This window comes from Oncorhynchus mykiss, chromosome 22, assembly GCF_013265735.2.
Source record: "Oncorhynchus mykiss isolate Arlee chromosome 22, USDA_OmykA_1.1, whole genome shotgun sequence".
NCBI classification, from domain to species: domain Eukaryota; kingdom Metazoa; phylum Chordata; class Actinopteri; order Salmoniformes; family Salmonidae; genus Oncorhynchus; species Oncorhynchus mykiss.
In genome coordinates this window covers 10,142,549-10,156,659 of record NC_048586.1, presented here as the reverse complement: position 1 = coordinate 10,156,659, position 14,111 = coordinate 10,142,549, and the positions used below count along the sequence as shown (strand labels likewise).

Here is a 14,111-nt window from a genome sequence, read left to right as displayed (position 1 = left end):
TTCACTTCCTCATCCTCAGTGTGCAGTACGGGGATCTGAAAAAACATGAACAAAGGCTCCAAAAACACCCAAATATGTCATTTAGAAACGGAAATACTCTCAGTATAGTGATACAGGTCTTTAGATGTTGTACACGATGGGTCATTCCAAACTTTATCCCCAACATTCCATTTTGTGCGACTCGAGCTGTTTCCCCTATATAACTGTTCCATTCTCCATGTAGCCTGCTGCTAGAATGGATAGAGCGGGATTGCTTGTGTCGTAACACAATGGAGTATAGCGTTGCTGATAAAGTTCTAAAGGACACAGTTTCATGTGTACAACATCTAAAGACCCGCATCACTGTACTGAGAGTGTTTCCGTTTCTAAATGACATATTTGGGTGTTTTTGGAGCATTAGTTCATGTTTTTTTCAGAGCCCCCATACTACATAACAAGGATAAGAAAGTGAATTGCTGGTTGAGGTAAGTTTCTCAAACCCAAGTTAAATCACAAAAGTGTCTGGACCCTTCTATAACATGCCATTTACATCAAAAATAGAGATGCACATCTGTCCCAGCAAGCAGGCTGGGCCTCTCTGTACCCGCTATACTACGTAGTTACCAGTGATTGGGATTTGACCCGTGGGTTAGCAGTGTGTTTGAAACTGTGATACGTGACAGGACAGAGTCAGGCTGATCGCACGGCTGATACACACACAGCCGCAATACCACCTTCTGAAAACACACACACACACACCACACACACACATACCATCTTGTCAAGCTCTGGTTCTCAGTTAAGACTTCAAACACCTCATAGACAATACCCCAGCAGGCGTTCAGGGAGTTAGCTGGTCTCATATCTGCCTTCCCCTATTTACCCGGATTAGACGTGTGTGTGTGTGTGTGCATGCGCGCTCCATGGTGGAAAAGGATTAACTCTGCCAGTCACTGGGATTAATACAGATATTTTGATATGCTACCCTTACCTGGAGGGTACAACACACCTGCCCTGGGCTACACAGGTGTGTGTGTGTGTATGCTTGCGTGGATTGCTAGCGTGTGTGAGGATCAGGGGCTGGCAGCACTCCAGTCAGGCATCAGTCAGCCCACCTGCTCACACACACACACACACACACACACACACACACAAGCCTCGCGCTGGCCCTTAATAAACAGGACCTTATTAAACAGGACTGGCCCTTATTAAACAGGACCTTATTAAACAGGACTGGCCCTTATTAAACAGGACCTTATTAAACAGGACCTTATTAAACAGGACTGGCCCTTATTAAACAGGACCTTATTAAACACGACTGGCCCTTATTAAACAGGACTGGCCCTTATTAAACAGGACCTTATTAAACAGGACTGGACCTTATTAAACAGGACTGGACCTTATTAAACAGGACTGGCCCTTATTAAACAGGACCTTATTAAACAGGACCTTATTAAACAGGACTGGCCCTTATTAAACAGGACCTTATTAAACAGGACTGGCCCTTATTAAACAGGACCTTATTAAACAGGACTGGACCTTATTAAACAGGACCTTATTAAACAGAACTGGCCCTTATTAAACAGGACCTTATTAAACAGGACTGGCCCTTATTAAACAGGACCTTATTAAACAGGACTGGCCCTCATTAAACAGGACTGGCCCTTATTAAACAGGACCTTATTAAACAGGACTGGCCCTTCTCCTCTGCTCCTCAGGTGTGCTGAGCTCATGGAAACATCCCTTATACACTTCTCACATACTCTAACATGCTTGTCAACACCCATTACCTTTAATTTAGGATCAATGTTGTACACATTGGCTCTGATCTCGGTTGTATTTTTCTTTTTAGAATAATGGCAACAGTGGTTCACTGTTTCTACCTCCGCCTCGCTCCCTCTCTTCTTTCCCCAGGCTGAAGGAGATAGACATGAGTGAATATGATGCATCGACATACGAGCGTTTCTCTGGAAACGTCAGAAGACAGGTCCAGTCCCTGCGCATCATTCTGGACAGCTTACAGGTAACAACACACAGGATATGTCCCAGAATACTGTTCTCATGTTGGTAATACCAGTCCTCAGTGGGTTAGAACTAGTGCAAACTGTGCGCACCTTGGGTGGGAAATAGGTAGAGAATCAGACTGTATTAACGTTTTTGGTGACATTAAGATAGCCACCATGTGACATGAGCACAGTCACCCCATACTGTATGTGTGAAAATAATAGGAAGGAGTGGGCACTGGCCCTAACGAGCACTCTGATTGGTTGTCCAGCTGAGGGCCCCTGGACAAGGGGTGTGGCCAAATCTCAGGAATGTGATTCTGTCTTTTTATCTTTTCCTGGGAGAGGTGAGTAGCTGTACGTGTGTAATTGTGTTCGTGTGTATGGGTGTGAGAAGAGTGGGATTTTTTGTTTTGGTACTTGACAATGATTACAGAGTATGAGGCCAAGCTCTATGATGCTCCAGGGTTGTGTGTGTGTGTGTGTGTGTGTGTGTGTGTGTGTGTGTGTGTGTGTGTGTGTGTGTGTGTGTGTGTGTGTGTGTGTGTGTGTGTGTGTGTGTGTGTAAACGTTTTACTATACTTGTAAGTACCAAAAGTCCTCACAAGACTAGTAAAGCAACAAAAAAAAGTGAGGACATTTTTCCAGTCCGCACTTGTAAAAAGGCTATTTTAGGTGTTTGGGTTAGAATTAGGGTTAAGGTTAGGGAAAATCTCATTTTGAGTTGTTGGTCACCAAAAAGTCCTCGCAAGTATATATAGTGCATGCGTGCACTCCACGCCAGGTGGAACTGGGCTGGGCTGGACTGGACTAGGATGTTGTGGGCTTGGGGTGTGCATAGGCTACATACTGTGTATTATGTGATATCTTATAATGTATCTCTTATCGCTCTCTCTCTGTGTGTGTGCGTGTGCGTGTGTGTGTGTGGTAGCATTAGCTGATAACATCCTCTACTGTGTCTGCTTGAGCTTGTCAGGTCTGTGTAGAATCTAAAGCACGTGTGTGAACAGTGACCCGTCATGCTGTTACATGTTATGGACCGTTTAGGAAGCTATCTACCCGTATTCAATATCACCTTTTTCTGACTATCATATTTAATCAGTCTTTCTTTGTTTGCACTGTCAAATGCACAGAGAAATATTTCCATTTGTGGTTCCACGAAAATATTGGAGGTTTTTAAGTAATCTCCTAAACAGTAGTGATGAAACACCCTGAGCCTTCTGATCACTGAGGGTCAGTTTCCCAAACCCAGACTAAGCCTCTTCCTGGACTAAAAACAAGTTGATAGATCCTCCATGCTTTTCAAGAGTAGGCTTAATATGAGTTCAGGATACTGGCCCCTAGATTGTTCTGATTGTTTGGGAATTAATCTATCCCTATCAGAGTTGATTAGTGGGTGATATGTTGACAGTGTTTCTCTGTCTGTGTCCCCAGGCCAAAGGGAAGGAGCGTCAGTGGTTGAAGAATCAGTCACTGGGAGAGCTGGATGATGCTAAGATCATAGATGGACTGACGGGAGAGAAGGCTATCTACAAACGCAGAGGAGAGCTGGATCCAGAGGTGTGTGTGTGTGTGTGTGTGCGTGCGTGGGTGGGCGTAGTTGGACTCCTGTGGTGTGTGTGATTATTATAATTGCAAATCTATGGTCTCGATCACACACATTCTCGCACACAACTAGCCATTAACCACACACACAATGTTCCCACGCTAAGACATCCCACCCATACGCACGTGCACCCAAACAAACACATACTCACAAAACAAAATGCACATGTTTTAATCTCATTTAGCTCCAAGTGTTGAATATTTGTGGTCTAGAGAGGACAGCCGTCTATGGTAACATAACGAACACCCACTTAAGAGATATGAAAGAGAAACAAAAGAAAATGTTTCTCCCACTATTAAATCAGTTATTTCTAGGTAATGTAATTGAGCAGTGCCATTTTCCATGGATGTCCACTTGAAGTGATGACCAGTTTTCTGAATGAATGAGTTTCCCCTAGCGTTTATTTGCTGATGTTAAGAAGAATGATTAAGATAATGTGCTTCAGCTTATCTCTGTGAAAAGTTGTTTTCCAGAATATTGTAGTAGGGATTCTGACTTAAAACATCGTTTTTTGTTTATAATATTATTCTGTTCCAGTTCTATACAGTAGCAATTCCCCTGTAATATTCCATCCTATAGGGAAGTGTGTGTATAATTAAGCAATAAGGCACCCTGGGGGTTTATGGTATATGGCCAATATACCACGGCTAAGGGTAGTTCTTAAGCACGACGCAACACGGGGTGCCTGGATACAGCGCTTAGCCGTGGTATATTGGCCATATACCACAAATCGCAGAGGTGCCTTATTGCTGTTATAAACTGGTTACCAACGTAATTAGAGCAATAAAAATAAAATTTTGTCATAACCGTGGTATACGTTTTGATATACCACGGCTTTTGGCCAATCAGCGTTCAGTCCTCGAACCACCCAGTTTATAATATCTGTTTAACCCTCTGTGTTCTGTTTCGTGTGTTCGTCTGTGTGTGTGTGTGTATAGCTGGGCAGCCCGCAGCAGAAGCCAAAGCGTCTGCGTGTGTTAGCTGACGTGTCAGGGAGCATGTACCGTTTCAACGGGGTGGACGGCAGGCTGGAGAGATCCATGGAAGCTGTGTGTATGGTGATGGAAGCCCTGGAGAGCTACGAACAGAAGATCAAGGTGAGATACACACACACCCACACACATGCAGTAGTTGCCCGTCGGTACAAAACTAGGATCAGCTTTGATAACATCTTCGAGTGGCTATTTTTTTTTTTGTTTGAATTTTTACCCCTTTTTCTCCCCAATTTCGTGGTATCCAATTGTTGCAGTAGCTACTATCTTGTCTCATCGCTACAACTCCCGTACGGACTCGGGAGAGACGAAGGTTGAATGTCATGCGTCCTCCGATACACAACCCAACCAGCCGCACTGCTTCTTAACACAGCGCGCATCCAACCCGGAAGCCAGCCGCACCAATGTGTCGGAGGCTACACCGTGCACCTGGCAACCTTGGTTAGCGCGCACTGCGCCCGGCCCGCCACAGGAGTCGCTGGTGCGCGATGAGACAAGGACATCCCTACCGACCAAGCCCTCCCTAACCTGGACGACGCTAGGCCAATTGTGCGTCGCCCCACGGACCTCCCGGTCGCGGCCGTTTACGACAGAGCCTGGGCGCGAACCCAGGGACTCTGATGGCACAGCTGGCGCTGCAGTACAGCGCCCTTAACCACTGCGCCACCCGGGAGGCTCGAGTGGCTATTTTGATGACACATTGACAGACAGGATATGTGTTGGTTTGTCCAGATTACAATATCAGTGAAGTATAGTCACCTTTCACAGGGGAGGGAGGGAGGGAGGGAGGGATGGTCAAATAGAGGAGAGGAGAGAGGGAAAGGGGGAGGGAAATGGGTAGAGAGAGGGAGGAAGCGATAGTGTCCGTGTCAGACGTGTGTGAGGAGGGGTGGAGTGGCAGACTTCATGGCCCCACAGCGTTCTCCTCTACACCACCTGACCTACTGCTCACATATCAGTGTTACACACGCGTGCGTAACCCGCCTGCATCTGAAAACACACACACACCTGTGCTCTACACTCTGACAGGTGCCACCTGCTCATACACATCTAGGATAAGATGTGCGGATGCGCGTACACAGACACACGCACACACATACTAACACACACACACACACGCCAGCCTGTATGCAAGTTCTAAAAGAGAGGACACTCGATGACTTCAGTGTTGTATTCCAGAGCGTCATAAGGTCATGTTTAGAAGAAGCTAATGCCATGTTTAGTCAACACACATACATACATACACACACACACACACACACACATACATACATACATAAACACACACATACACACACAGGGCCATGCACAGACCTTTCAGGGGGCAGGTGCTCAGAAGGGCACCCACTTGACTGCCTCTGTAGAGAAAATTTTAACATTTTTGACCATAGGCCTATTTATTTCTGCAACAACACACTCATCACAAATGTGAAGCAAGCTAGTTACAGTGCCTCCTAAAGACACAATTGACATCAGGAAAAGAGGGTAGGCTGTCAGCTGATTTTTAGGGTCTGGGAAAAATGTGGCCTTTGATAAAGGCATTTCATCCAATTCCACGTCATTTTACATGACTGTAGACTTTGACATAATTTTTTTTTAATACCACACAAATATCAAAATGACAGACTACTTTGACACTGACAAACTGAGAATCTGAGATCAATAAAAATACCTTGTCTTGAACCCATCACTACCCTAGGCCTAGGTATGTGGAGACACACATACTGTACGAGGAGGAAATGATGCTCAGCTCACTCTCCGGCGATGGTCGATGCGCTCGTGCCAAAGCCTACATCTCGCTCTTGTTTTACTTTTATAAAACAATGTTCGCTCAATAGGCCTATTTAGAAGTTGATCAAATATTTTGGTTGCCTACAGCAACGACAGATTAGAGTATTTCAAATTACAAGTCTACTCATAGTGTAGTAGGCTATTCTGAATTGTTTCATTTCTTTCTGAACAGGCAGCAGTAATTCTGTAACTTTGACAAATGTATTTACATTCATCAGTGGTGCTGTGGCACCTCTTTGGGGTGGTGCTGTGGCACCTCTTTGGGGTGGTGCTGTGGCACCTCTTTGGGGTGGTGCTGTGGCACCTCTTTGGGGTGGTGCTGTGGCACCTCTTTGGGGGTGGTGCTGTGGCACCTCTTTGGGGTGGTGCTGTGGCACCTCTTTGGGGGTGGTGCTGCGGTACCTCTTTGGGGGTGGTGCTGCGGCACCTCTTTGGGGGTGGTGCTGCGGCACCTCTTTGGGGTGGTGCTGCGGCACCTCTTTGGGGGTGGTGCTGCGGCACCTCTTTGGGGGTGGTGCTGCGGCACCTCTTTGGGGGTGGTGCTGCGGCACCTCTTTGGGGTGGTGCTGCGGCACCTCTTTGGGGTGGTGCTGCGGCACCTCTTTGGGGGTGGTGCTGCGGCACCTCTTTGGGGGTGGTGCTGCGGCACCTCTTTGGGGGTGGTGCTGCGGCACCTCTTTGGGGGTGGTGCTACGGCACCTCTTTGGGGGTGGTGCTGCGGTACCTCTTTGGGGGTGGTGCTGCGGTACCTCTTTGGGGTGGTGCTGCGGTACCTCTTTGGGGGTGGTGCTGCGGCACCTCTTTGGGGGTGGTGCTACGGCACCTCTTTGGGGGTGGTGCTACGGCACCTCTTTGGGGGTGGTGCTGCGGCACCTCTTTGGGGGTGGTGCTGCGGCACCTCTTTGGGGTGGTGCTATGGCACCTCTTTGGGGGTGGTGCTGCGGTACCTCTTTGGGGTGGTGCTGCGGCACCTCTTTGGGGGTGGTGCTATGGCACCTCTTTGGGGGTGGTGCTGCGGCACCTCTTTGGGGGTGGTGCTGCGGCACCTCTTTGGGGGTGGTGCTGCGGCACCTCTTTGGGGGTGGTGCTGCGGCACCTCTTTGGGGGTGGTGCTGCGGCACCTCTTTGGGGGTGGTGCTGCGGCACCTCTTTGGGGGTGGTGCTGCGGCACCTCTTTGGGGGTGGTGCTGCGGCACCTCTTTGGGGGTGGTGCTGCGGCACCTCTTTGGGGGTGGTGCTGCGGCACCTCTTTGGGGGTGGTGCTGCGGCACCTCTTTGGGGTGGTGCTGCGGTACCTCTTTGGGGGTGGTGCTGCGGTACCTCTTTGGGGGTGGTGCTGCGGCACCTCTTTGGGGTGGTGCTGCGGCACCTCTTTGGGGTGGTGCTGCGGTACCTCTTTGGGGGTGGTGCTGCGGCACCTCTTTGGGGTGGTGCTGCGGTACCTCTTTGGGGGTGGTGCTGCGGCACCTCTTTGGGGGGTTGAATAGTTATGCACTCTCAAGTTTTCAGTTTTCTTGTTTGTTTCACAATCAAAAAATATTTTGCATCTTCAAAGCATGTTGTGTAAATCAAATGATACAAACTCCCCATAAATCTATTTTAATTCCAGGTTGTAAGGCAAAATAGGACAAATGCCAAGGGGGTGAATACTTTCACAAGCCACTGTACCTCAGTCGGCAGCCGCACGTGCCCTTATCAGGAGTGATGCCATGTGACACTAGATATGGGGAGTTCCACTGTAGGACACTTTATCTGACCCTGGGTTATGTGACAACTAGTTTATAGAAGAGTATTGATGGCACAAGTCTGTGACCAGGCGGACATACTGGGCTCTGGCAGAGACAGGATACCCTTGACCCTTCATAATGATCCCTAACATCACTGGCTCATCAGGGCCATCCACAGCTATAGCAGTGGACCAACATAGCAGCAGGGGGAATGCTTGTCTTACGAGTCCTTTCTCAACATGAGTTAAAAAGTGAGAAAAATTAGCAAAGAATGTAATAGTAACACGCAAAGAATAACAATAACGAGACTATTATACAAGGAAAGTTGTCAGTTGTCCAACTGAATGTATTCAACTGAAATGTGTCTTCCGTATTTAACCCAACCCCTCTGAATCAGAGAGGTGCGGGGAGTACCAGAACCAAGTCAATGTGAAGGGGTACAATGTAGTTGAAGTAATTTACATAATTGAGGTAATATGTACATGTAGGTAGGGGTAAAGTGACTAAGCAATCATGATAGAAAATGAACAGAGTACCAGCAGCGTGTGAAGGAGTGTGTGTGTGGCGTCAATATGCGTGTGTGTGTGTGTGTGTGTGTGTGTGTGTGTGTGTGTGTGTGTGTGTGTGTGTGTGTGTGTGTGTGTGTGTGTGTGTGTGTGTGTGTGTGTGTTGGAGTGTCAGTGTAGTATGTGTGAGTGTGTGGGTAGAGTCCAGCGAGTGTGCATTGAGCTGGTGCAAGAGGGTCAATGCAAATAGTCAGGGTGGCCATTTGATTAACTGTTCAGCAGTTTTATGGCTTGGGGGTAGAAGCTGTTCAGGAGCCTTTTGGTCCGCTGTGCGGTAGCAGAGACAACAGTCTTTGACTTGGGTGGCTGGAGTCTTTGACCATTTTTAGGGCCCTACTCTGACACCGCCTGGTATAGTGGTCCTGGATGGTGCTGTACGCACTACCCTCTGTAGAGCCTTGCGGTCAGATGCCAACCAGGTGTCATACCAAGTGGAGATGCAGCCCCACTTGGTATGCTGTCAAATGCTGTCAATGGTGCAGCTGTAGAACTTGCTAATTATAAGTCGTAAGTTATTTTACCTCAGCTTGAGTGATGATGACCTCCTCTCTTCCGTTTTCCTCCCCCTTTCTCTCTTTTCTCCAGTATGACATTGTGGGTCATTCTGGTGATGGTTATGACATAGAGCTGGTCAGAACAGACAAGGTCCCCAAGAACAACAAACAGAGACTGAAGGTCCTCAAGGTATGGACCCAACTCCACTTCACTCAACCTCACATTAGCCTCCTCAATCCCACTGGCTCTACCTCATTCTGCCTCTACCCCAATCAACCTCACACTATCACACTCAACCTCACTCTACCTCACACTACACCACTCTACACCACACTACCCCACTCTGCCTCACACTACCCTACTCAACCTCACACTATCCCACTCAACCTCACACTACCCAAGCTCACTCTACCCCACATTACCCTACTCTGTCTTACACTACCCCACTCAAACTCACACTACCTAAATTAACGTCACTCTACCCTACTCAACCTCACTCTACCCCACTCAACCTCACATTACCCCACTCAACCTCACTCTACCCTACTCAACCTCACTCTACCCTACTCAACCTCACTCTACCCTACTCAACCTCACTCTACCCCACTCAACCTCACACTACCCCACTCAACCTCACTCTACCCTACTCAACCTCACTCTACCCTACTCAACCTCACTCTACCCCACTCAACCTCACACTGCCCCACTCAACCTCACTCTACCCTACTCTATATCTCACTCTACCACACTCAACCTCACACTGCCCCACTCAACCTCACACTGCCCCACTCAACCTCACACTACCCCACTCAACCTCACACTGCCCCACTCAACCTCACTCTAACCCACTCAACCTCACTCTACCCTACTCTATATCTCACTCTACCCCACTCAACCTCACACTGCCCCACTCAACCTCACTCTACCCAATTCAACCTTACACTACCCCACTCAACCTCACACTACCCCACTCAACCTCACTCTACCCTACTCTATATCTCACTCTACCCCACTCAACCTCACACTGCCCCACTCAACCTCACTCTACCCAATTCAACCTTACACTACCCCACTCAACCTCACACTACCCCACTCAAACTCACACTGCCCCACTCAACCTCACATTATCCCACTCAACCTCACTCTACCCTACTCAACCTCACTCTACCCCACTCAACCTCACATTACCCCACTCAACCTCACTCTACCCTACTCTATATCTCACTTTACCCCACTCAACCTCACTCTACCCTACTCTATATCTCATTCTACCCTACTCAACCTCACTCTACCCTACTTTATATCTCACTTTACCCCACTCAACCTCACTCTACCCTACTCTATGTCTCACTCTACCCCACTCAATCTCATTCTATCTATTTTACCCATTCTACCCTACCCTCTTCTCGTCCTCTCTTCCCCTGTGTGTGTCCTCACCTTTCTCTCTCTGCCCCCTCCAGAACATGCATGCCCACTCTCAGTTTTGTATGAGTGGAGACTACACCCTGGAGAGCACTGAGGCTGGCATCAGGGAGCTGGCACGCGAGGATGCTGACGAGCGCTTCGTGGTGGTGCTGAGCGACGCCAACCTGGAGCGCTACGGCATCACGCCCGAACGCTTTGCCCGTGCCCTGACCTCCGACCCCCAGGTCAACGCCTTTGCCATCTTCATCGGCTCGCTGGGCGACCAGGCCGACAGGTGAGAAGATAGAGGTGGAGGGTAGTGTGCATGTCAAGACGTGATCATTGTTTATCGTAACAGGTGGCTCAAGTAAGTAGGTTCCTACATCAAGCACTTCCTGGAGGAGAGAACAGTATAGTTTGACCAGTACTTTATCCTACCCATACAGTGTGCTGCCTGCTGCTCAGTAGTCCTTTGTAGTGTTTGTTCTCAATGAAATCCCAGTTTAAAGAGATTCTAAATGCAGGACCAAGAAGGATGTGCTCTCTTAAACCTAATTATCCTTCTCTCTCTGTCCCAGACACATACACACGCCCAGTGTTGTCTGGCCTGTGTTATGGCTTGTATGGTTGGCGTTGCGTGTCCTTTGAAGTCTGAATGGTGTAGGCCATATTGTTTGTCGTTCTGTCCCGGCCTCTGGCTGGAGAATGTCAATGAGTGGCTTTAACCTCCGTCTCAGTCTCTCTGTGGTCTCTCTATAGCTTAGGACCCAGAGCAAGGGGGAGAGAAGACAGAGAGTTATATGTGGCAGTATATTCCTCCCTGTTTCTGTGGCTGTGGTGTCTCTAAGCTGGTCACTGCCATGGCCTAAAAAGCAGTGATCATCATGACACAATGACCGGAATAAAATGGAAAAGAAAGAGAGAAGGGGGGGATTTAGGGACACAGCTAACTATGGGAAGAGAGCGAGAGAGAGAGAGAGCGAAAGAAAGGGGTAAAGTCAGTGAAAGTATCTTACTGACTTTGCCCACCACATCTCCCTCTTCCCAGTTCTGCCTGTCAATGACAGCTATTGTCTCGCGTTCATTCATTGGCTCATGGGAACATCTGGAACATTTGTCCTTGGAAAGCGGGGTCTCTTTCTCAATGGAGTGTCCACATTCAGCTACTGAACACACTGTGGGTTGAATCTTGCCATCTATTTCTGTTCAGACATTTGACAGTAGAAGGTCACTATCGCTCTCTTTCTCTTTTGCTCTTCTCTCTCTCTGTCTTTTTGTCATTTTTCTCTCTCTCTCTCTCTCTCTCTCTCTCTCTCTCTCTCTCTCTCTCTCTCTCTCTCTCTCTCTCTCTCTCTCTCTCTCTCTCTCTCTCTCTCTCTCTCTCTCTCTCTCTCTCTCTCTCTCTCTCTCTCTCTCTCTCTCTCTCTCTCTCTCTCTCTCTCTCTCTCTCTCTGTCTCTCTCTCTCTGTCTCTCTCTCTCTGTCTCTCTCTCCAGGCTCCAGAGAACGTTGCCGGCTGGGCGGTCCTTCGTTGCCATGGACACCAAGCACATCCCTCAGATCCTCCAACAGATCTTCACCTCCACCATGCTGTCCAGTGCCTGAGAGTGAGACATACACACACAGGCTTTAGCGCCAACTCAGTGACACCACATCATTTCTGGCTTATCAGGACAGTGTGTGAAGTATAATGACAATGGCCTTCAGATGACTGTGTTGTGTGAATGGGCTGTCAGTACTATCCATTAGAATGTCCTACTGACATAAATTTGTATGTTGTTGTTTTTTTATGTACGATTTTATGAATGTCTGATATGTAGGGCGGCACGTAGTCTAGCGGTTAAGAGCGTTGGGCCAGTAACCGAAAGGTCGTTGGTTCGAATCCCCGAACCAACGAAAAATATGCCCATGTGCCCTTGAGCAAGGCACTTAACCCTAATTACTTGTGTAAATTGCTCTGGATGAGAGCGTCTGTTAAATGACTAAAATGTTGAGTTGTGTTTTGCCACAGCTCATAACCCTGCGTTATAACTTTACATTGAAGTGACATTGCTGCTTATTAACATTTCTTAGGCCCCTAGACTAAGGTCAAGACAGTTAGGTCCAGGATGTTGTTTTAGGGTGTGTTGGGCAGATGCTGGTGCCCTGGTACACACAAACACACACACGGTTGTGTTTGTCCAATGTCGGTCGGAAGTGAACTTGAGAAAGCATCTTTGTTTTTGGACTTCCTTTGTCTTGTGCCCTTTGACCTGACACACACACACACACACACACACACAGACACACACGGGGTGTCCAGCACTAACTTGGCTCCTGTAGAATGCCGGGACTGTGAGGGGGGGATTTCCCGTCTGACTGCACACGCTCAATTAAATGTTGAGCAACACCTTCATCACTGTGTGTGTGTGTGTGGTGGGGGGGGGGGTTCCCGTGCTATCTAGATCAACAAGCACTGCTCATTCCCTTCCTGACCACCAGACCTTGTGACGCTCACTGCTCTTCTCAGCCCCCCCAGGAATCTGAGCATTCATTACAGGACCCCCACCCACACAAACACTGGCACACACACACACACAGTGATGTGTGTTGCTGGGGAAAGTGTGTGATTAATAGAAGCTCTTGGAGGATGCAGAGAGATTCTATAGAGGGGATGGAGGAACAGGAGGGAGGGAAGGGGGAAAACAACTACTGAGAAAGAGAGAGGTATCATCTGTCATTTCTCCGAAGCTTGCCTCGCCAGTGTTGGGCAGCACAGTGCACACGTGCAAACTCCTTATCTCTTCACTCAGTAGCTTGACCTCTTTCTCTTTCCCTGGCGTGATGGAGGAATATAGTGCCCTGTTTCCACTCTGACTCTGTTGCTCTCTCTCTCGTAGGGTTGGTTGTTGGTGCGTGTGTTCTGCTATCTGTGTGTTGGACGTGTCTAACTAGATTGACTACAGACCTGAAGTGGCATGATTGATCTGTGGCCTGTCTAAACACTTCTGTATATCAGATCTCTTCCATTATGATTCTAGTCATTCCTGACATCGCTGCTGTGTTTGATCCATCTGTTTCATGCTGTTTGTTGATTTGTTTGTCATTGATTATAATGGAATAAAATGGTGTAAATATGTACAAAGTTGGAATAAACTCATAAATGATCAGTCATGTCCTGTGTTTGTTTTTGGCTTTGGTGGGTAATGTGTCATGGTTGAACCCAATTGTGCTAGCGAAGACCATTAGCCCTGTTCTGAGAATCTGAGGGAGTTCCTGGAATGCCTCCACGACAGGTTGTGTGTGTGTGTGTGTGTGTGTGTGTGCGTGTGCTTCCTTTACAAGCTGTTTGATTGATCCACTGTTTATCACCCTCGCTGTTGGAACAATGACAAATTGACTAGGACACACACACGCTACGATAATAATTCCCCTGGGCCTGCTGTTTTTTACCCCTCTCCCAGACTGTAATGGAGAGAGAAGTCGTCTAGACGTGTGGGATGTTCTGTGAGTCAATCGCTGATAGCTGTGTTTGTTTGTGTATGAGATGCCATTCAGACAACTGTTTAG

At 48.0% G+C, this 14,111-nt stretch overlaps 1 protein-coding gene across 1 annotated transcript in view; it reads left to right on the top strand.

The window, feature by feature from the left end:
• The window catches only part of vwa8 (von Willebrand factor A domain containing 8), a 93,083-nt gene extending 79,370 nt beyond the window's left edge, over nucleotides 1-13,713 (top strand). The window contains exons 40-45 of the mRNA XM_036958712.1: nucleotides 1,894-2,002; nucleotides 3,417-3,542; nucleotides 4,527-4,685; nucleotides 9,250-9,348; nucleotides 10,620-10,858; nucleotides 12,059-13,713. Coding sequence (XP_036814607.1) covers nucleotides 1,894-2,002; nucleotides 3,417-3,542; nucleotides 4,527-4,685; nucleotides 9,250-9,348; nucleotides 10,620-10,858; nucleotides 12,059-12,167 — 841 coding nt within the window. The 3' untranslated portion in view covers nucleotides 12,168-13,713. The remainder of the gene's footprint in view (nucleotides 1-1,893; nucleotides 2,003-3,416; nucleotides 3,543-4,526; nucleotides 4,686-9,249; nucleotides 9,349-10,619; nucleotides 10,859-12,058) is intronic.
• The last annotated feature ends 398 nt before the right edge of the window (nucleotides 13,714-14,111 follow it).